The sequence below is a fragment of the Uloborus diversus genome, chromosome 3, assembly GCF_026930045.1.
Source record: "Uloborus diversus isolate 005 chromosome 3, Udiv.v.3.1, whole genome shotgun sequence".
Taxonomy (NCBI): Eukaryota; Metazoa; Arthropoda; class Arachnida; order Araneae; family Uloboridae; genus Uloborus; species Uloborus diversus.
Window position 1 is genome coordinate 172,931,757 of NC_072733.1, and position 24,914 is coordinate 172,956,670.

Sequence of the window (24,914 nt, forward strand, 5' to 3'; positions counted from 1 at the left end):
CAGAGGGAGGGCCAACCTCATATTAAGATGAATTTCGTGGGTCAGAATACACATTGTTAACAAACATGAACTAACAGCAGATAGAAATTGCCAATTATTGAACTTTTTATCTTCCGACTCTGAAATCGCTACTAATCACGCGTATAAAGGCTCAGAATTGAATTCGAAATTTACTTAACAAGATTATGCCTCCTACTGTATATATTTTGGAAGTTCCAAGCCAATATCAAACCCAGAAAACTTTCTTTCAATTAAGGCCAATATTTTTAACGTACGAGTAAGTTTTTGCTACCATAATTGTGAAAAACGTTAAGTCGGTTTAAATTAACGTCTCTGGTTATTAAAGTTCTACAAAAATAAGGCTACGCTAAGAACATTTTTGATCAAGTCACCTTTTAAACGAAGAAAGAACGATCAAAATCGGTTCATTTGTTTAGGAGCTACGACTCCACAAATAGAAACACAGATACACATTTAAAACTTATTACCCCTTCTTTTTTTTGCGTGGGGGGCATAATTTGGCTTCTGAAATAATACTTTATGATACCTTATAAATTAAATAGGGAATAAAACCTAATTTAAACAGAAATTTAAGCGTCTTTTATTCAAATATTTAAGAATTTTTAAAATAGAAAAGATCCGTTTAAGAATCCGTCAAAAAGTAACGGATACCGATACAGATCTTTATTTTCCCTTGGATATCTGCGGATACAGATATCCGGAACATCGCTTAATACTTACACCCTGTGATTCTCTTCCGAAAATTTTCGTGTTGCAGGCGAGGAATTTGCGTTATGTCTAAAATTCTTTACTGGTGAAAAAATCGCGTTATAGCCATTTTGTGTAAGGTTATAGCCATTTCGCGTAAGTCAGATCGCTTTGTAGCAGGAGTCTACTGCACTTTAAAAATTAAATGCAATAAATTGCTGATTTAAAATAAAGGAACTAAGCAGTTCAGAAGAGAAAGAAGAGTTTAAATTACAAAAAAGAAAAGAAAAAAATCTAATGCATTTTATTGCTTACACTGTTGAATTAGACATCATTATGTTATTACTTTTCATTGAGAAGTTAAAGTGGTAATGGCTTGGATATGATAGATTTTTACAAATGGAAAAATGTGCCTGCATTCGGACATAACTTTTAATAGAAACTATTAAGTTAGGAATTAGTTTTACTTTTGTTTCAGCTGTGCCATTGACAACCCTTAAACATTTTACTATCTTTTTAGCTTTAATATAATATTGGTTTGCACACTCACTATTCATCAAGATCAGTATTTAAAATCTTTGTCTCGATTTTAAATCTCTTTGAAAAATTGTATCTCTTAAAAAGTTTGAAGAGAAATGAAAAAATCTTCTTCTTTGTAAAATAAACTAAGCTTCTTTCAGATTGAGCTGTGCTTTTGTATCCCTATCATCACAATCATCTTCATTATCTCCTACTTCGGATTTTAATTTTGCCCCCTTCTTTGTTTTGATCTCTTTTAATTATTTTAGGTAGTTCTGTGCCTACATCATCTTCATAAATACTCTTGTATTGAACCAAAGATTTCACCAACTGTAGATCTTGCAGGCCAAAGCTGGATCACAGACCAGGCTGTATTTACGGATAAACCATACTTATCCGTAAATACAGCCAAATATCTTCAATACCTTTTATCTTTAAATCGATTAAAGAAAGCTGATCCCCGAGAAAATATACAGTCGAACCTCCATATATCGAAACTTCCACATATGAAAATTTTCTATATATCGAAATCCCAGCAAATTTCTATGTTCATTACATAGAAAAATTGTTTCTATATATCGAAAAAATCTCTATATATCTATTTTTTTTTTTTTCGAGACATTCGTAGATTTGTTTTTCCACTTGAGACTGTCTCATGAAAAATGAAGGTAAGGGGAGATAATTATGTTCACTAAAGGTTGCTACGAAACTCATAAGGAATCTGGGGTTGAGGGGTGTGTAGATAGGTCGTTGTTTCGTTCTAGAGTTCTTAAATTCCCTCAAGTTTATTTCAAATCTTAGTTGCAACCATTAGCATTGTAAAATCAGTTTCAAGTTCTCTCTTTTGTCTGTTGATTATCATTCCTAGTCTTTTTAGCTGCAGTAAAAATCATTCAAGTTAAGTAGATTTATTTTTTACTTTTCTCTCGATTACATTATCAAAACGAAAACCCCTAATATTGCGGATCAAGTTGAATTGAAGAAGAATGAAGATGTATGAAGGCGCAAAAATGTAATTTCTGTTATTTTTTTAATTATTAACTTTTATTTCAATCCGATGCTCGTATCAATTTGAAATTGGGTTTCGTACATATAAATTAGCTTAATGTTTTAGGAGACTTTTAGGATAAAATAAGATTGTTTCTATATATCGAATTTTTTCCCCAAAAATTTGCTACTTCGATATATGGAGGTCGGACTGTATTTTTAAAGAGTATATGAGGCAGTGAGAAGCAAAGGAATGTAATTGATAAAATTAAAATTTTCGAGATAATCATTACAAATAATAGGGGAACGTCTTATCTGCTTAGGGGCAAGAGATTTTACGAGCAGCTCTGGTATGGGCTGTTATATAGCATGATTTAGATAAAAAGTTCAATGAAAGCCAACATAGGATCTGCACTTTAAACGCATTTTATAAGGAACTTCAAAAAGTAAACTTACATCCCTTTGCTTCTCACTACGTCCTATGGCTTTTGCGATCCATCTTTTGTGATGAATAGCGCCAAGTACTCGAGAAGTAACATTGTTTGGAGAAAGTAATAAGCATTCCACTTAGCTAAATAAGTTAAGCAAAGTGGAATGAACTTCTTGCAGCCATCCCTAAGCTGCTACTGTTTTTATTTCTCAAAAAGAAAGCATGAAATTTCACCTGGATTGCTTATTTTGTTTTTAATTTTCTATACTTGCTTTGAATTGCTACTTATCTATACCATTCATCCTGAAAAACATCTGGTTGAGGACTAGTGGATGTACCTATTTTGCTAATTAAAACTCCTTTCAAACCAACTTCTAAGATGTAGTAGTGACATGCTAAATACAAAAACTTTTTCTGTAACAACTGTACTCACAAAACGCAGGTTTGTACTGCAGAAAGGAGCGATAAAATGAATGTCATTTCAACTAAAGCCCTAACAAGTCATCAACTAAGAACACAGGCTACTTTCCTGAGAAGCGTAGTTTCTCCTTTCTCTGGAGGGTCAAAAACCCTTACAAGACTGGGATTTTTAAGGTAGTGTTTAGCGCTGACCACCGAGGAGGAAAGCAATGTTCCGTATTTATGGCCTCTACATCTAATTTCATAAGTTTTATATGCAGTTGTTTGTTTTAGCTTCGAGTTTTAGAGATATAACTACAGTAGTGAAATCCTGTTATAACGAACTTCAAATTACCAGAAAATTTCTTCGTTGTAATAAGGTTTCAGTAATAATGAAATTCAAGCAACATAATGGAAATCAAATCGGAGCTGAAAATTTCTTTTGTTGAAACAGATATTTCCGTTGTATCAGTATTCATTGTAACGGGATTTTACAGCATATATTTCTGATAATATTGTTGTTTTTGCTCTGATAGCTTAACTTTGTAAGGGGGTTACAACCATTAACTAAAAGAAGCAATACAATTTATATTGATTTGTTCTTTTTACGCGACTTTGAGGATACAGTGAAACCTGTGTCAGTTGACCACTTGCGGTGCAGTACTTTGGTGGTCAACTTAGATAGGTGGTCAACTTATAAAGGGTGGTAATGATTTTTTTTTTATTTTTTTGTCATTTCTTGCACCATGGACCATGTATTCATTTCTGGAATAATTGGTACTTACTCTTTCTGTTTAACTCACTTTATTGTTTAACATTACTTTGAAACAATAATTAAAAATGTTATTCAAATATTTTTGCTTTTTTACTCGTGTTTTACTAAATTACACTAGTTTTAGAAATTCCGTATGTGTCAGCTAATTTTCGCCGACTTTCTACCTTTTCATATAATTTTAATCATACTTTTTATCAATCTCAAGTTCAACTAACTTTCTTTTTGAAACCATTTTATGTAAAACTTTTACACAAAGAGCAACAAGCTAGACTCTCCTAGTTCATAAAGGCAGTTGAAAATGAAAATATCCTATCTCTTAATCTCTTGCACAGAAATAAGTAACTTTTCTCTTTAGAACAATTCCAGTGTCGCCTCAAAATATTGCTACTGGAAGAAAAGACTTTGTACTTTTTCCACTGACACCAGTTTTCTGTTTTCATTGAACAGAGAGTACAAAAAGCAATCTCAAATAGAACAACAAAAGAAAAACTTCGGAGAATAAAGAGCAGCATAAGCTTTATGCTGCTGTTTTATTTAGTTGGCAAAATGCTGGGATAAAGCATCAAAATTATTCTTGGAAAACTATAAAAAAAAATAGTAATAATAATAAAATAATTTGCTTGATTAAGTTTAAAAAAAAAACAAGTGGTCAATTTACAAAGGGTTTTTTGCAATGCTCCGAACCAAATTTGGTGTACATTAGCGGTCAAGATAGACAGGTGGTCAAGATAGAGAGGTGGTCAAGTTACAGAGGTTTTCCTTCATTATATAAGATAGGACTAATTCCGTTCCTGACAAAAGCGGTCAACATAGGCAGGTGGTCAACTTTACAGGTTTTACTGTATTAGCTACAACCTGACTTGAAAAATCCTAAATAATGTTCAATAAATTTTTACAATAATTTAGACGAAATTAGACTTAAAGAGAATAAAATTCCCTATAAAATGAGATCAGAACGAATAGTTTTGGTTTTACAGATGAAAAACTATAATTTTTTGCTAAAATTTACCATTTTTCGTAATTTTAGCATCTTTGCGGCACATATTAATATCATCGAAATGACTTGAAACTTTGCAAATCACATTTTCTTGTCTATTGGCACATTTTAGGGGAGTGCCGCAAAAGATTAGATGAAAAAAGTTTTTCCCCTTGTACCTTGTGACCACCCTACTGTATATACATGTATATATTTTTTACATTATATATATTTTTTTGTATGGGATGAATTGGGGTCTGAATACTTTTCTGGTATTACTTTTCAGGTAAAATAAACTCGTCACATATTAGAAATGATTTAATACTAAATTATTTCCATTGACATTCAGGGATTGGAAAACTTAATAGTTGCTAGAAGAGTGCTTTTAATTTATCAATAAGCTACTTTTCTATTAAAACTGTATTTTCATCATTCTATAACTATGAAATAGACTTTTTTTTTTTACAAAAAGAAGTTGCATGGAGAATATTTGGTTAACCCATCCAGAAAATAACTTGTGTTTGGCAACATTTGTGCAATCAATCTACAAATGGAATGTCTTTTGGTTAGTTAAAGTACAGTCAAACTCACTTATAACAAGCACGAAGAGACTGCTAAATTTGCTCCTTATAACCAAGTGCTCATAAAAACCGGTTTGTGAAAAAAAAATCATAAAAATTTATAGGTGCTTGCTTTGCTATTTTTATGTTTCTGAACAGTACCTAAGAAGCTGGTTATTTGATTTGAACTGTGTTAGGGTCTCTTTCTTGTTATTGTTTTCGAGGAATGTGGGGTATGAAAAACATCGTCATTTGCTTCCGAGGCTTCAAAATACAGTAAACTCCCTCTAACACAAACACTAACGGGACAAATTTTTGTGTCCGCAATAGAGAGGTGTCCACAGGACAGGGGTTTAATAATGTTACTTGCATTGGAACTGGGCAATTAAAAATTGTCCGCATAAAAGGGGTGCCTGTTAGGAGGGGTTTTACTGTAGTTTCAAGTTTTACAGCACTTTTGAAGCCAAGTATATCCTTTGAAGTATGAATCGGAAACAATATGATTGGAAGAAAATCTCAGAAATGATAACACTTCATTCAACAAATATATAAGTTTTGAATGCCTCTGTTCGAATTTCAAAAAATGAACCGTTTCATCACCAGTTTTGATACTCTTTAACTTTTGGTTGAATTAAAAATGTAAATGGATTTTTTTTTAAATAGAATAATTTTTCTGAGGAGGAAATTAATTGATACTTTATAAATTACAAAAATATTGCTCACTTTAAGTGGGTTTTGCTCGTTAAAGCGAGTTTTATTCCCATAAACTTAACATCTTAAAAATCAAATCTTTCCGATTCCCTTGTTAGATCTGAATTCTCATTAAAACGGGCTTTCGATAAGCTAAGTTTGACTGCACTAAAAAATTAATTACAGTGTTGTAGTTATTAAAGCTAACAATAGTTTACAATGAAGGTAAATGCAACAGATATGCTTCTTACTGAGAGTTTCTCATGAAATGTTCAGTATACCAACATTGCACATATCCAGCAGAAACCCTATTGATGCAGATGTAAAATCAGATAATTATGCATCTAGCAGTTAAATTTGAAAAAAATTCTAACTTAAATGTGATAAATTGTCAAACAACCCATTTTGATGTTATGAGAAGAAAGGATGGTTAAGTTGTAGGTGGGGAGACAAATCCAATTTGCGGAGATATACAATTCGCATTTCTGCTTAATGAATCCTTTTTTAAAACATGTCAGCTGCTAAAATCAAGGATTTTCCCCGAGTTAAAACTATTCAGAGGTATTGCTGTTATTATTTTACAGCAAACTGATTTAGGAATTACGAGAATATTGACAAGAACTGCTTGACTTTCATTCTCTGAAGAACAATGCACATTGCTTAAGGTGACTGAAATATTTTAATTTATTTATGTATATGTCTGTAGGCGAATTTCATACATCAATACAGTCCTTTGCCATTTTTTTTACTGGCCCTCATAAAAATACTTATGTCATGGGGTTGTGCCTCAATGTTAATAACAATGTTGATTTTCATAACAATCAACTACTTCTGGAAAATGGAAGTCCAAGATGTACTGTGTCAGAACATTAATTTCATGACAAGAAGATATACCATAAAATATACCATTCATAGATTGCTTGCAAAAGAGTATCCATAGACACATATCTTGTGTAAATCATATCCTGCCAAACTGACTCTTTATCACATTATTTTTAAATTATATGCAAAGTATATATATTACACAGGATGCAACATCTCCGCCCCCCCCCCCCCTCAATATCACGAAGACAAAATTCAGAAAAATACCCCTGAACCTCCCAGGTGAACACCCTTGTATTATGGAAGGACAGAAAACAAAAAAAAAAAAAAAAGAGAGAGAAAAGAAAACTGAAAAAAAAAAAAAAAAACACCTTAATTCTCTTATACTTACTTCTGAACAAACATTGAGAATATGTCTATATTGATTTTGCAACAGCCTCAGAAAATTATTATAAAACAATAAAGTAGCCACTAGTTCACTCCCCCCCCCTCCCATCTAACATTTATATCATATTTTAACACACCATAACATTAAGTCAACCTATTCCATTTCATCACAAATGCATCCAATTAGAAACAATGAAATTACAAAAACTTTATATCACATGTTGCAGAAATCGAACTTCACTTTTGCCTTTGAGCATTGCTCAAGAGAATGCTACACAAGTTCTTAAAACTAAAAAAAAAAAAAAAAGTTCATCGTATCACACTTGGCATTAGGAATCAAAAAATTTATGTAAACAAAGCATATTGCTTTTAATTTAAGCATATTACAACTGTGGTACATAATTCCTTGCAAAAAAAGCACAAGCAAAAATCGCGAATTAAATAAATACTTTCAATGCTGCAATAATTCACACCAATCAACTCGATTCACTAAGATACATTGCAAAAAGATCGAAAAATAAACCTAAAAACTAAAATTTCACAGAATGAAACGAGTGTGAACAAGAAAAAACGGACTAAATATTATGTGCATGGTATAAAAATGTTATGTATATTACTAAAAACCTAACAATGTACATAACAGCAAGTTCTAAAAACAAACGTTCATCGTATCACACTCGGCATTACAAAGCAAAAAATGTATGTAAACAAAGCATGTTGCTTTTAATTTCAGCATATTGCAACTGTGGTACATCATTCCTTGCAAAAAAAGCACAACCGAAAACCGCGAATTAAATACTTCTAACGCTGCAATAACTTACACCAATCACCTCGATTCATTAAGATATATTGCAAGAAGATCGAAAAACCTAAAAACCAAAATTTCACAGAATGAAACGAGTGTGAATTCGAAAAAAACTGACTAAATATTAGTGCATGGTATAAAAATGTTATGCATATTACTAAAAACCTAACAATGTATAGAACAGCAAGTTCTAAAAACAAAAAACGTTCTTCGTATCACACTCGATATTACGAAGCAAAAAATGTATGTAAACAAAGCATGTTGCTTTTAATTTCATCATATTACAACTGTGATACATCATTCCTTGCAAAAAAAGCACAACCGAAAACCGCGAATTAAATACTTTCAATGCTGCAATAACTTACACTAATCACCTCGATTCATTAAGATACATTGCAAAAAGATCGAAAAACAAACCTAAAAACAAAAATTTCACAGAATGAAACGAGTGTGAACTCGAAAAAAACTGACTAAATATTATGTGTATGGTATAAAAATGTTATGTACATTAACTAAAAACCTAACAATGTATACAACAGCAAGTTTTAAAAACAAACGTTCGCCGTATCACACTCGGCATTACGAAGCAAAAAATTATGTAAACAAAGCATGTTGCTTTTAATTTCAGCATATTACAACTGGGGTACATCATTCCTTGCAAAAAAAGCACAACCGAAAACCGCGAATTAAATAAATACTTTCAATGCTGCAATAACTTACACTAATCACCTCGATTCATTAAGATACATTGCAAAAAGATCGAAAAACAAACCTAAAAACAAAAATTTCACAGAATGAAACGAGTGTGAATTCGAAAAAAACTGACTAAATATTAGTGCATGGTATAAAAATGTTATGTATATTACTAAAAACCTAACAATGTATAGAACAGCAAGTTCTAAAAAGAAAAAACGTTCTTCGTATCACACTCGATATTACGAAGCAAAAAAATATGTAAACAAAGCATGTTGCTTTCAATTTCAGCATATTACAACTGGGGTACATCATTCCTTGCAAAAAAAGCACGAGCAAAAACCACGAATTAAATACTTCTAACGCTGTAATAACTTACACCAATCATCTCTATTCATTAAGATACATTGCAAAAAGATCGAAAAATAAACCTAAAAACCAAAATTTCACGGAATGAAACGAATGTAAACAAGGAAAACTGAATATTATGTATATGGCATGAAAATGCTACGGTTATTACTAAAAACCTAACACTGTACATAACAGCAACTCGAAACTGTTTCAATCAGACTCACACAATACACATGGTATCCAGTCTCACTGAACCTTAAGAAGCCCTCCAAAAACACTAATCAAAAATTAAAATGGTACATCAAAACGTATAAAAGAATAAGCAAGGATGATGACCCTACCGTTCAATAAGTTAACTCAATAAGTTCTAAAAAAAAAGTTCATCGTATCACACTCGGCATTACGAAGCAAAAAATGTGTGTAAACAAAGTATGTTGGCTTTTAAATTCAGTTATCACAACTGTAGTACATTATTCCTTGCAAAAAAGCAGAAGGCCATAACCTCAAATTTAATAAACACTTAATGCTGCAATAATTTATACCTATCACCTCGATTTACAAAGATACTTTGCAAAAAGATCAAAATATAAACCTCAAAACCAAAATTTCACAGAATGAAACGAAAGTAAAAAAGGTAAAACCGCCAAAACATGTACACAGCATTAAAATGTTGCGTACTTCTTAATATTGTACATAACAGCAAGTCATGACTGTTTCAATCAAAGACTCATACACATAGTATCCAGTCTCATTGAACCTTAACAAGTCCTCACTCACAAACACTAATTAAAAATTAAAATGGCACATTAAAATGCATAAAAGAATAAGCAAGGATGATGACCATCACGCTTAATAGCATTTCGCTTAATGTAAACCACCTAAAAAAGCGACTTAACCCTTTAACAAACAATGTAAACAAACCATCATTTTCAGTTATCAACAATAATTAAACCATAAAAATAGCAACCTGCTTTAATATTTTCGAAAATCATTCCTAACCAATAACTGGAATAGTCTGTAAATAAGTTTAACAAGAGAAAACGTAAGTGAAAAACAAACAATCGCATGAAAAACGAAGTAATTCCACCAATAAAACGAAAGTTGGCTCCATAAATCGAAGTTCATCTTGAAAATATGCTGTGTTCCACAAATAAAAATGATACAAAATGTTCTTATATAACATCTATGTATGATAATCCCAAACGTGAAACATGCATAAAAACATTAAAGCGCCAAAAACATTCAAACTAACGTGATTCAAAACGTCAAGTTCACAAGATCCAACTATGAGCTGTTAAATTCCTAATATAATTCCTTTTTTATATTGAAAAATGACCCATAAAAATAATTCAGAAGCATTGAAAACATCAAACAGTTGACCGTAACTTCCGCGCAGTGCTCTCCGATGCCGAGTGTAATATAAACATGAGACAGAAAAACAAAATGCGCGAATTACTCATAGGATTACACAATCCAAAAAATTAGCATATTTATTAGGCTCGATTTCGCAACAATCAGATTTTTTTTAAAAAAGGAATAGTGTTCAATTCATAATTACCTGAGTTATCCGGCACCGCATTTTCAGTCAATTTCGCTCGTTTGTTCGGCGGCTCAAGGAGGTTGTCCGCCATATTAGTCCGCTTTATTTAAGTCCATGAATTCTCGAAAACTGAAGATTGTCATAAATCTCGTATTGTAGAATTACACATGATCTTAAATGCTAACCACATCATTGGCCAACATTTTTGCATCAAAGTTCGGTCGTTTCCGAATACAAGGCACAGGAGAATCATTTTGCTGTGGTGAGGTTACATACCGCTGATTAACTTAAGTTGATACTACGCTCAACGGGATTGTGATTGCTCGGGAGACTCCATCTCATCTTTGGCAATTTGGCATCACATTTTTCTAAAAAGTATTCGTCATAGTAATCTCCATAAAAATGCACGGGTCACACAGACATGAATTTTGTAACTGAGTATTGTTTACGACTAGATTGTTATTCGACACTTAACGAATGAATACTTAGCTAAAACACCTTCTTCTCTCTTTACAAAATGGCGGCTGTAGATGAAAACTTTTCTGCGCTGACAGAAGCCAGGACGAATAGTTCCGAACATGCTCTTTCTACCTATCGCATGTACGCTATTGGTGTTACGACATCACATGACCAGAACCCTAAGCCTAGATTGGTATATTCATCTATAACTATATATAATTATTTTTCCGAAAGAATCCGAAGATTTCCGATCAAACGTTTCTGACGTCTGATTACAATTTCTTAAGATTAGTACGCAAGCATGTTTGGATACAATGTTGTTTAGGTATGTCAACTGGTCATAGTTTTAGTCATTTCTAATTGCTGTTCCTCTCTACGTGCTCTATTCCGTTCTTTCCGTCGATTCATTTTGCTTACGTGTATAAACATGAAAAGTATCTACTCTTTTTAACCGTTTATTTCTGAGAAAACATTGTTGCACATATGCTTGCACACATTTATAACAATAAGCGTTACTGAAAGATTGATTTCTGTGTTTGCAAAATAATGTCACAAGAGTAAAGTAGATTCATAAAAAACGAGAGAAAAATTAGTTTATTTCAAAAAAGGAATTACGTAATGTTAGTTGAAGAATACGTAAAAGAATAAAAATGAGTAATGTCTAACACTATATGAATAATTTTGAAGTGTTACCATCTTTTTTAATGAAATATAAGAAAAATAGTATTGCAACAAATGAAATGGCTTAAGAAAACTCATCATTTCTACTAATACCAAAAATTCCAATTTTTTATATTTTTTTGGATATTGCATTATTTAAATATGCAAAAACACGAAAATCATGCAGCCGTATTATTTTTTTTCTTGCATATTAGTCCCATGCTAAAAAAATCCTTCTCTATATTCCGGCTGAAAAAACATATCCTAAACAAAACACGATTAACAACCAATTTTAATTTTGCTATAATAATTAAAACAAAAACACTCTCGCAGAACCCACAGCAAGCTTTTAACAATTAAAATTGAAAGAAAATACCATTTGCATGAAAGTAAAAAAGAAAAAACAAATTGCGTGAATAACTCATCGGATTACACAATCCAAAAATTAGCATATTTATTGAGCTCAGTTTCGCAACAAGCAGCTTTTTTGGAGTTTCGGAGAATTAAAGTTTTGCATGCATAAAATATCTATGAAAGGCCTATTAATACTTGCATATGTCTGTATTTTATTGTTTTTAATTAAAAATTTTAGGTAGGCACGCATATATACATTAAAAATGAAAAGTTTCATAACTATATGCCTGTATTTTTGTGATTTCTGTAGCTATACCTATACAGTTTATATAATTTTATAAAGTAACAAAATCTAGTTTCATTTATTTACTTTTATTTCCCTTGAATCACTTCTTAATTTAAAAATTTTTAATTCAGTGTTTTTCAGGTCCATCATTTCAAAATTATCCAGAGGGGGTTGGGGGGTTCCACACATTTTACATGGACAAAATACGGACACAAATGCCTAATTTCAATGCTTCTAGAATCAACAATAAAAATTGAAAGAAAATACCATTTGCATGAAAGTAAAAAAGGAAAAACTGCGTTATTTACTCATCGGATTACACAATCCAAAAAATTAGCATAATTATTGAGCTCGGTTTCGCAACAAGCAGATTGTTTGGAGTTTCGGAGAATTTAAGTGTTGCATGCATAAAATATCAATGAAAGGCTTATTAATACTTGTATATGTCTGTATTTTATTGTTTTTAATTAAAAATTTTTGTTAGGCAAGCGAATATACACCAAAAATGAAAAGTTTCATAACTATGCCTGTATTTTTGTGAATTCTGTAGCTATTCCTATACAGGTTATATATATTTATAAAGTAACAAAATCTACTTTGATTTATTTACTTTTATTTCCTTTGAATCGCTTCTTAAATTAAAAATTTTTAATTCAGTGTTTTCCAGGCCCATCGTTTCAAAACTTTCCAGAAGGTGTTGGGGGGGGCAAAGAGTTGTGTTCCACACATTTTAGACGGACAAAAATGCCTAATTTCAATGTTTCTAAAATCAACAATAAAAATTGAAAGAAAATACCATTAGCATGAAATTAAAAAAAGAAAAACAAAAACAAATTGCGCGAATAACTCATCGAATTACACAATCCAAAAAATTAGCATATTTAGTGAGCTCGGTTTCGCAACAAGCAGATTTTTTGGCGTTTCGAAGAATTAAAGTGTTGCGTGCATAAAATATCAATGAAAGGCCTATTAATACTTGTATATGTCTGTATTTTATTGCTTTTAATCAAAAATTTTTGTTAGGCAAGCAAATATACACCAAAAATGAAAAGTTTGATAACTGTATGCCTGTATTCTTGTGATATCTGTAGCTATTCCTATTCAGGTTATACATTTTAAGTTCCAAAACCTACTTTGATTTATTTACTCTCATTTCCCTTGAATCACTTCTTAAATTAAAAAATTTTAATTTAGTGTTTTCCAGGCCCATCATTTCAAAATTTTCCAGAGGGGGTAGGGGGCAAAGGGTTGTGTTCAACACATTTTATAAGGACAAAGTAGGGACAAAAATGCCTAATTTCAATGTTTTTAACCCCCCCCCCCCCACACACACATCGCCCAAATGACGTGTTTATTCAGAAAAAAATATGAATAAAATGTTCCATTCTTACTTGCATACACATTTGTAACAAATAATCCTGACTTAAAGATTAATAATTATTCAAAAAGCATAAACACACTGGAGTAAAATATTAATATAAATCATTTTATTAGGATATGTTTTAAGACTTTTATTGCTGTGAGTTTAAGGTTGGTTCATTTTAAGTGGCAACTACATTAATAAATAAGGTAAGTAAACAATGTTTGCATTTTTGTTATTTCTTCTGGCTGTTCACACACAAGCTATACTCTTTTGAAAACACATTTTCTTCTACTCATATAACCTACAAGTATAAACATTAAAAGTAGGTTTGCTTTTCAGCATGATAGTACTAGCAATAAGCCTATACTTAAAATACAAACAAAAATATTGATTATTCATTGTATGCAAAAATATATACATCCTACATTATTAAAGGGATACTCAAAATAGACCTTTTTTAAAAAATATAATTAGTGAAGTAAATAAAAAAAGGATTTGCAAATGAACTTATATGTATACTAACTGTCAGCAGAACTAAATATTTACAATTTCACTTAAAAAAATTTCATGAGTCAATTTATTAGTGGCATGGACATGGATGGAGAGTATGCTAATGACGAATTTGAACTTAAATGAGAATATAAACCATGCAGTAAAGGCAGCATAAGATTATATTCTCAAATTATATTATCAAAGTTTTTTGCAAATTAGTAAAATAAAATTTTTCAATTAAATTTATTATAAATATATTACTATCCATACTATTGACATATAAAAATGATACTTGACTTGAAACATTTGAACTTAAATGAGGTTTTAAACCATGCAATAATAGTAACTCAAAAATTTTCTCTGATATTTTAAGGTACCAAAGTTGTATGCAAATCAATACATAAAAAATTGTAATTAAATTTACTATGACAACTACTATCCATTCTAGTGACATAGAATTGATGTACTCATCTGAATTTTAGCTTTTGCTCCCAAAATACTGCAAATGTTTCTGTTTGCACACTGGTATAAAATAAATGCCTGTTTCCTGAAAGAACCTTTAAAAAAAAATGTTTATTGGATGTAAAAATGAAAAATGAATGTAGAATAGAACCTCTCAATAAGGGACACTAAGGGGACCAGAAATTTTGTCCCTTAAATAGAGGTGTCCCTTCTTCGAAGGTATATGAAATGCACATAGTATATTAACTCAGTATAATTTCTTAATAAACATAAGCTATTGGTATTTAAGATAAAATACTAAAAATGATTTATTTATTTTGAATAAAATTCAAACTTGTCCAAATTTCGAAATTTATTCTTTTAATAATTAAAATCGAATATTTGATAATGATAAATTTTTCTAACATAAATGATTTGACTGGGCATAAATTTTAGCATACTTACATACATATGTAACAGTAAACTTAAAAATAAGATTGATATCTGATTAGTTTATATTTTTACTTCCTTTTACAAAGAAGGAAGTATTGTATTCGCAAAAAAAATTTCACTCAAAAATCGGCCTTAATTTCCATTTTGCTCACCCCCGAATGAATGTTGAGGTTTTTTTTCGACTCGACCACACGTGGATAAGTGCCAAAGAACGTACAGACACACGAAATAGCCATAATGATGATTCCTGAGTTGATTACAACGAATTTTCTTGTGACGTCTGTATGTATGTGCAGATGTGCGTATGGTATGTCGCATAACTCAAGAATGGTAAGTCATAGAAAGTTGAAATTTGGTATGTAGACTCCTAGTGGGGTCTAGTTGTTCATCTCCCCTTTTTGTTGCATTCGGGTGCGTCTAAAGGGGTCTTTTGCCTGATTTTAAAGGGAAATCATTGTTAATTTCAATATAAACTCAAGTGGTGTTATAATTTGGCAGACACTTGGAGATGTGTCGCCAGTCTTTTTGTCTCCAACTTGGAGACAAATTAGGGGATTTTTTTTTCTTTTAATCTGTTTTCATTTCGACCACACGTGGATAAGTGCCAAAGAACGTACAGACACACGAAATAGCCATAATGATGATTCCCGAGTTGATTTACAACGAATTTTCTTGTGACGTCTGTATGTATGTGCAGATGTGCGTATGGTATGTCGCATAACTCAAGAACGGTAAGTCATAGAAAGTTGAAATTTGGTATGTAGACTCCTAGTGGGGTCTAGTTGTTCATCTCCCCTTTTTGTTGCATTCGGGTGCGTCTAAAGGGGTCTTTTGCCTGATTTTAAAGGGAAATCATTGTTAATTTCAATATAAACTCAAGTGGTGTTATAATTCGGCAGACACTTGGAGATGTGTCGCCAGTCTTTTTGTCTCCAACTTGGAGACAAATTAGGGGATTTTTTTTTCTTTTAATCTGTTTTCATTTGGCTACTGTTGGTGATATTTAGAGAGTAAACTATTGAATCACATTAAAATTGCCAGTAATGGGGAAATGACATTAAATTGGAGTAAAAGGAAGTCATGTGATGCACACATCAACTTGTTAGTTATATTTTTGTAATATTATATTTTCAGTATATTTTTTACATAAAAAAAGGTGTTAATTGTTTGCATTTATTTTTTAATCTATTACTGCATAAGTTAATTTTGTAATAACTAATTATTTGCTTTGATTTATTTATCTAAAATTAATCTATAAGTATAACATATTAGTTATTAAAATGAATCTCATGTTAATAAGATATAATGTTGAGCAAAAATTGTTGCAATGCATGAATGCTTGCATTCATTTGTAGGAATAAGAGCTTTAGTGAAAGATTGATCTTTACATTTAAAAAAACATACACAAGAGTATAAAAGGCCCAAAATTAAAGCTAAAATATGTATAATTTTTCAGAAAATTTCAGAGCTTTATATTGGTTTGAATTGAAGATTAAGTTATTTTAGTAGATAAATTTAGCAAAAGACTAAAAGGCAAGTGAATTATACCATCGGTTTTGGGATTTCATATGACTATCCATGCTACAAGTTATTCTCAATCTTTTAGAAACATATATACTTTCAATTAATTTACTAACATTATTTCCATTTATTTAATTACTCATACTCAGGACATAAAAGGGATTTATCACAAGTTAAAAGAAAAGGTATATAAGCTTAATAAAATATTTTCCCCATTACTTAGGATTGAAGATTGATTAATTTTTATGTAAGTTTGGCAAAAATGTTAAAGGTAGGTAAGCTATATGTTCGACTTTGTTATTCCATATTGTTATGTATCATATTGCTCTAGAAACATACTGATCATTTTAATTTATAAGTAGAAAAAATACTAAATTTGCATTATCTTATTAATAAGCATTTTTAATAATAACCTTCAGTTCAGTACTTATATTTTTACTTAAAGATTTTGTGGCACAAGGAGCATTTAGTGGATTTTTCAAAAACCAAGAACAAGAAATTATAATTTTACTAGAAAATTTTGAAATTTTGCTTAGTATTGGATGAATTAAAAAAGAAAATATTTAAATAAATAAAAGATATATGAACTATTGCATTGCTTTTTTTCTCATTTATTTTATTACTTCAATAAAAAATACATTTTTACAGCACCATATTCACTTTGATTTACTTTACCAGATATAAGGACAAGCACACTTGGGATTATTCAATTTCTGGGTTAATTGCAGATAAAAAATTATTGCATGTATTGCATGCATAGATTTGTAAGAGGGCAGTTCTCAAAAGGTGGGAACAAAAATATTAAACTTTAAGCAATAAAAAGATTTTTTTTTCTAATTTTCCAGCAATTTTGTTTTTAGTATACCTAGAATATAATATATAGGCATTATGAGATATATATATCAAGTTAGGTTAAAAATAATCATTGTTCTGTGGGTTTTTCTTTTTTTCTTTTTTCTTTTTTTTTTTTTTTTTTTTTTTTTTTTTTGACTTAGTTGACCAGTAAGTTACAGGTTTGGACATCGGTAATCTTTTATTTTTTTAATATTGCAATTTATTAATGAAATAATTAAGAAGTATGCAATTGATTCTATTTTGCTGGACTTAGCATGATAAAATTTTGTTGTTATTTTTAGGAAATAAGTAAACATAAAAGGATATCATTGAAATAATTATGCTAACTTGTAATTTGATTTACTGAGGAAAACACCCGAATTACAAAAGAAGATTTTAAGAAACTTTAAGCATAATAGTTTTGCCTTAAGGAATAAATATGTTCTGTAAAGCAAAAATATAAACAGAAATGTTCAAGAAATGCAAAATTGTAGTCATATGTTTCAGGGTTACAAGGAACCTTTCTTTCAAAGCAAAAGATATAAACTTAAGAAAGAAAAGATGTCACACACACTGTTTTCAATCTATGAAGCTCTTTTCTGAAGTCAAATTTAAAAAAAGAAACATTAGTTTTCATTGTGAATCCTTTTTCTTATTAGTTATGTTGTAATTTGTCTATAAAAGTTAAAAGAAACATTGAAAATAAATTATTATTATTTTTTTTTTTAAATGGATTTGAACATTGTTTAATTATCTTTTCAAAACCAGAGAATTGGCAAAGAATTATACTAAAATAAATAACAGAACAAACTAAAACATTGAAGAACCTTTTCTTAAAAGAATAAATTAAGTTTTGATGTCTGTTTATCTTCTTAATTTGAAGTGATTTTTTAAAAATTTCATTAAAATAACAGATGTTCCCAAGTCCATAGTGATGTGAACTGTCGCCATTTTCTTTATAATGTAATGCATAAGTTCAGTGCCTTTCGACTTATTTGTTTTGTTAAATAAATATTCATTATGCAAAATTCCAGTTGATTTAGGCAATCAGCATATGTTTTTCAATCCAAATTATAAGATATTCCACTACCTTTATACTATTAAATTAACAGTATAAATTATTGACTTTCAGATTGTTATGCTATTTCGACATCATATTTTTGCTCAGTAAAATACTTCGATTGAAAAGTGTAAGAAATCATTTGAAAATGCTTTTAAACAATTTAAAGATGATTATTTAGGATTGAATAACTAAGTTTAAGCGCAAAGAACTCATAATTTTTTCTCAAATAATAGTGTCATCAAGATTGTTAGGATTGGAAATGTATCAAATTTTCAACTTTCTTTCTTAAAAAGATGGAAAGTTGTAGTTAAGGTTTTGAATCTACAAAATTGATCCTTTTAGCTTTTACATTGTTTTTTATTTTTAACTTTGAAATATAAAGTTTTAAAATGAATCCATCTTAGTAATATGAATAGGGTTTAGAGCCTAAGAATAATTTAGTGCTTCTTGTTGTTGTGAATTTAAGATTTCTAAAATTTTAAAGGGCAGTTATATCAAAAAAAGTAAAAGTGATTTACAGATGAGATATGTCTAGTTTTTTTTTTTTTTTTTCCTAATGGAAGCATATTTACTTTAATTCATTTTACTGTATAGACTGTAATACTACATAATCTTCACTTCTGAGCAATAGATTTTACTGAGGGCTATACTTGGCAACTTACAACAATAGGCTTTATTTCTGAGCTAATATTTGCTTGTAAAAATTCTGTCAAAGATTGATATCCATGATTAAAAACTTAATAAATGCAGAAGTATTTTGTGGGATTGTCAAAAATCAAGAGTTTTTTTTATTATTATTATTTTATTTATTTATTTATTTTTTTTTTTTTTGAATTATAAATACTTAATTCTGGATCAATGAAGATGGAAGAACTGCATGAATAAATAAAAGGTATGTGAATTAATTTCTGTTTTGTCATTTCTTAAGGATATTCCTGTACAAATATTTTCATAGCATCCAATTATTTACTTTGATTTATTTCATGTATTATAACATCATCACTTAAAATTATTTAATCTTAGAAATGCTGTTAGCTTTTTAAGCTGTGAAGTACTCCTTTAGCTTTTGTTTTCCTTTTTTTTGAATAAAATACATGTTGGAAAAGATATAAAAAACTAATAAACAATTCCATTAAAAAAATGTTCTAAGAATAAAATGGGCAATTGCTGGGAAAGAAAATGTTTAGTCTTTGATCTTTAAAATGCTTGACATATTCTATTTAGAAAAATAATAAAGGAAATTTAAAAAATAATCAAGAGTATGAAGAAGATTTATAAAAAACCAAAGCTAAATAGTGTAGCTATTGCGTTCATACTGTTTGAATATTTTTGGAATAGTTTTGTAGAAATTGTTTTGATTCAATTAAATTGAAAATTAATTTTTACAGCTTTTTAAATGAAACGATTGGAGGGTTACGCAACTACATTATTTTGCCAATTCGTATAGTTATTCCTATGTGTTTTACATTTTTAGCAATGTAAAATTTACTCTCATTTATTTTACTCATGCATGATACTAAAATTAGTTTTTTTATTAATGGTATAATTTCTGATTAAAAGTTGTTGCCTAAACATCTGAATGGTTCCATACAATTTCAGAAAATTGCCTCGGTGGTTAAATATGTATTTTAAGAAATTTGTCAATATATTTATCTGTTACAGACTCCATATTTCATAATTGTATACATCAGCCTAGTATTTTCTATAGGTGCAAATATTTTGACTAAACTTATTATAACTTCATGGTGTTCTATGAAATTATGTCAGTTTGATATTTAAATTGCGAAAATCAATGTCTTCTCGTAGAAGCAGGGACCCTAAGCTTAATTTTTTTTTTTATGCTCTACCTTCATATATGCTCCAGTAGCCAGCAATTTAACTACATGTTAACTGCTTCTGAGTGTCATATTTCAACTTGAAATTTTTATTTAAAAAAATCGAGTATTATATAAATAACAATATACTGCATTAAAATTGCAATTAATTGCATTAAAAACAAGGTTGTCTTGTTTTTCACTCTTTTTCATTTGATAATTAAATTTACTAAACACATTTTGTTTTTCAAATCACATGAGAAAGCTTTAAATTTTCTTCTACAAGAATTGATAGTCGAAGCAAAATTCATTTTTTTTCCACTGCACGATCTAAACCAAGTTATAAAAATATTTAAAAAAATGTGGGAATGAAATAAAAAGTGTCTACCCTCAACTGATTATCTACAAATGTTAATTTTTGGGTCTTTTTAAAATCTTTTTTAAAAAAGTAAAAAAGATAATTTTAAAATGTTTCGAAATAATCTTTCATTAAAGGAACCCCGGAGCAGCAGGGGAAGATTTAGAATGCCGGCTCCTGGGGGGGGGACATAGTTCCGGAGCACTTTCGTATGTAGAATCCATATCGCCAAAAATATAGTATGGTTTCTATTAACTTCAAATACTTGTGTTTACAATCTATAAAAAATATGAATTTTTATTACATGTTATAGATTTTAGGCATTAGCTTAAATATTAAGTGTACATTTTTGTAAAATTAGGAATAATTTCAACTTGTTAAATTTGCTCAATACATGTTAGTTCATTAAAAAAAAATTCTACCAAAATATTGTTTAGAGAAAGGCTGAAATGCATTGAATGGATTTTTTTATTGAATGCCTACCTGTTTGCAAGTATGTGTCCGACAAAGCATTTGAATACAAGTTAAGCAATTAAAGTAAAATATCTTACTTTTAGGCATTACCAAATAGTTTGGCTTAGCTGAAAAACTAAACGTCTACCTAAAATCAATTAAAGTGAAGCAATCCTCCACCACTCAAACACAATAAATTATGAAACGAAATATTAAAAACTTTATACAGAAAGTGTAAAACTCAGGGATAAAATGATAAAAAAAATAGGAAAAAACAGGATAAATTTAAATAGACTTACTTTTCTGTCTGGTTTTTGCCTTCCAACTACTTTTCAAGTCTGGAAAGTAATCAATAGAAAAAAAGAGGCCAAGACACATCGGAAATTATCTTACCACGTTTGCTGCCAGTACACTGCCCCTTTGCCCAAACTCTTGGGGACACCTGATATACCATGCCGATTGAAGAGGAAAAGCTGTTCAGCATTATGCCCTGGCGTGAGATCAGCATTAAAAAGGCAGGGTGCAGTGTTTTTCTTTTGGAATTGTGAAATTTTAAAAAACAATGAATTGAAATGATCTTTTTAAAGAATAGTTCATGCAATCTTTTAATAAACAGAACATAAAAATATGAAATAATAAAATATATTACATGTAATTTTACTTGCTAAAGTTACAAGATTGATGCATAACATAGTAGGGCAATAAGGAATAAAGTGAAACTGCGAGGTTAAGTGATGGTGAAATATTTTCAGTTTGCAGTGCCATTGATCTAGCAATATTGGTGCCTGTCAAAAAAAATAAATAGCTCTAAAGATCAAAGTTGCTATATTACAAGTCATTTTCGAAATTTGATACACATATTGTAGTATTTTGTTGTTGATCAAAAATAAGTTTTGTTTCAAAACATGAAGAGATCTATTGACGTCCAGTGCAGCTGTTATTCAGTTAATATTAGGATAGGTTATTTAGCTAATATTCGTATTTTAAATGTTTGATAAAATTCTTTAAGTGCAATTTTTTATTTTTCTCTTTGCCCCACTGTAGAACCAAGTACAATTTTCTTTTTTTTTAAGGTACAAGTTTATTGCCAAAAATAGAAAATATTTTATTTCCATGCATGTTTCATTATAAGATACATAGTTCTTTATATACAGTCATCTTCAAAACAAATTTCCAATTAACTCAGTTTAAAAAGGTAAATTATCGTAACTATTTCACTTTGCCCCACATTCCCCTACGTAAAAATGCATTTAAAAAATGGAATGAAACATTGAAAGCTAAATCTTGAGTATTTTCATTAAAAATTCTAAGATAAGATGAAAAGTTTTGTGAAATAATTTCTATTTTTTAAGAAAAAATGAATTCTGACAAGATTGCACTAAGCAAAGGGAAATTAATGCAAAGAAAATATCTTACTTAGAGTGCAGCTCTCTTCTTTAAATTTCTATTGACTTCTTGTAATTAGTTCTGAAGTTGAAGGATAAGGGACTATAATGACAATTTGACTGTATTACATCATATAAGCAAATACCAGACATCTCAGTTGTGCATACCCAGAGCTGTTTGGTATTTGCATGGAGTTCTTCCTTGATAGCTAATCAATGGGGTAACTAATACTAAGTAAATGTCTTATTTGCAGCTATGTGTATCTTGAAGTTTTCTATACTGCCATTTCTTTCGATTTCCATTGACTTCTGTTTGTTAATTTTTGAGGTAAAGGACAGTTATGACAATTTCTCTGCTTAACATCTTTTAAACAAACATCAAGCAGTTCAGTTCCCCCCTATACTGAGCTGTTTGATATTTGCGTATTATTCTTCCTTGTTTCCACTGGGCAGTAACTCTCAGCAATCCTATTAGAATAAAAAATGTTTTCTTCAATGTTCTTTGATGCACAAAAAGTACAGAACACATATTTTGCTTAAAATATACCGAGTAGGGTGGAGCGAAAAACACTAAATTCAAAGGGCCGGAACAGCTGGGTGTAGAAAAGTTGTGTACTCATGCCAAAGAAAACTTAAATCGCTGCACGGTCAAATATCTTCACCCTTAATGACTCATAGAAAATACAAAATTTTGGGGGGGAAAGGACATCAGAGAAAGGAATCGGAGGAATCGTTGCTTAATATTTTGAAAAAAAAAAAAAAAAACTTGATTGGCTGAAACTTCTAGCTGCTAAAAGATTTACCACTATTTTGCCAAGAAAAGGATAAAATAGTGGATGGATCAGATGATACCTTTTTTCCCCAAAAGTTGGTTAAACATTCAAGGTTTTAGGAAAAAAAGTCTTTTTCTAACAATGGTATGTTCTAAACCTCACCACAACTTGCCCAGTCAACTATTTCTGTTTGAAGAGTAATAATGATATGGAACAGAGCCAGACTCCCTCATTAAACTACGTAATTTGCACAAAATTCTTTCTTAATGACTTGTCCTATTTTTCTATAAATGCAAGGTGAATATAATAGGAATCACAGCTCAATTTTAAATTCGTAGAGCTCAACACTCATCTATAAATTAATGGATGATTTAGAACTCATTCCAGATCAAACCCTATAGTACACCAATCAATCACCGAGTGCTGTTAAATTTCATAAAAGCAAACCTGTATTCCAAAGAAATTTTAGAATTGATGCAGGCGAAAGCTTTTAGCATGTGTTGCATCGAATCTAGAACAGAATATCACCACAGTTCTCAGTATGGATCAGCATTTGCTAATCATGGTGCAAGCGATTAAAAGTGGTGTATGATAGGTATAGTAATTTGCATATTTCTTAAAAATTAAAATCCATATTTATAGCATCCTACAATATGTTAAAAAAGGCTAATAATTATCAAATAATTTATTCATTAAATGTGATAGAATTGCATATCTTGATATTTGCTTGGTCGCATCTATAATTACTTCTAGCTCATTTTATTCTCTGTTTTTAAATTCTCATTCCTTGTTTAATAGCAAATGTCATATCCAGCTTCTAAATTTTGGAAGCAGTCTTCTTTAAACTATGGCGCCACAATAAGAGTAATATTCGGGCTCTCGGACTTTCATTCTGTCATTTCTCAAAATTGAAGACCTTTAAAAGGCTGTTGTAGGATCTCTTTGGTCACTTTAAGGTGGGTTATGCTCCTTTGACAGATTCTCTGGATCTGCACTTGAATGCAGCATTGGTAATCAAATCTATATTGGCTCTATCAGAAATATTGCATTTTTCATTCCTCATAATAAAGTACAAAAAATTGAATGGTTCAGTGTTAGATACTGCATTGTTATAATATCTATCTGTATAGGAGACTTAAGATATTGTGAGGATCAAATATTGGAGCATTATTTACTTATATTTATTCAAAACTTGAGGGAGTGTCAGTGTTGACTGAGCGTGAGTGTTATTTTGAATTATTTTAAGTTTATACTTTCATCCTCCAAATGTTCTCTTTCTCCCATTTCTGCTCTGGTTGAAATTACAGCCATTTCTACTAAACAATTTTCCTCCTTAATCTTTGATCCTTCATCTATTTGGTAAGTGGAATTTTCATGCTTTTTTAAAAATATTATTATTACTGTTCATTTACGAGTGTCAAAATTAGTGCATTTACAAAATGTGAGTTTGAAACAAAGAAGTTGTTTCAATATTTTATCATTTCTTTGTCCTTTGTAGAGTTTTAAATGATTTCAATATTTATGGTAACATTTTCCCACTTTTTCGTATCTCCTTTATGTGCG

General features: G+C 30.1%; 1 protein-coding gene and 1 long non-coding RNA gene across 2 annotated transcripts in view; one reads left to right on the forward strand and one right to left on the reverse strand.

The window, feature by feature from the left end:
* LOC129219291 (CREB-binding protein-like) overlaps nucleotides 1-11,151 on the reverse strand; it is a 123,843-nt gene extending 112,692 nt beyond the window's left edge. Inside the window, exon 1 of the mRNA XM_054853630.1 lies at nucleotides 10,661-11,151. Within this exon, the coding sequence (XP_054709605.1) occupies nucleotides 10,661-10,733 (73 nt within the window). The 5' untranslated portion in view covers nucleotides 10,734-11,151. The remainder of the gene's footprint in view (nucleotides 1-10,660) is intronic.
* A 137-nt stretch (nucleotides 11,152-11,288) lies between these two features.
* Nucleotides 11,289-24,914, forward strand: part of LOC129218376 (uncharacterized) — a 45,185-nt gene continuing 31,559 nt past the window's right edge. The window contains exon 1 of the long non-coding RNA XR_008580323.1: nucleotides 11,289-11,426. This is a non-coding gene — a long non-coding RNA (uncharacterized LOC129218376). The remainder of the gene's footprint in view (nucleotides 11,427-24,914) is intronic.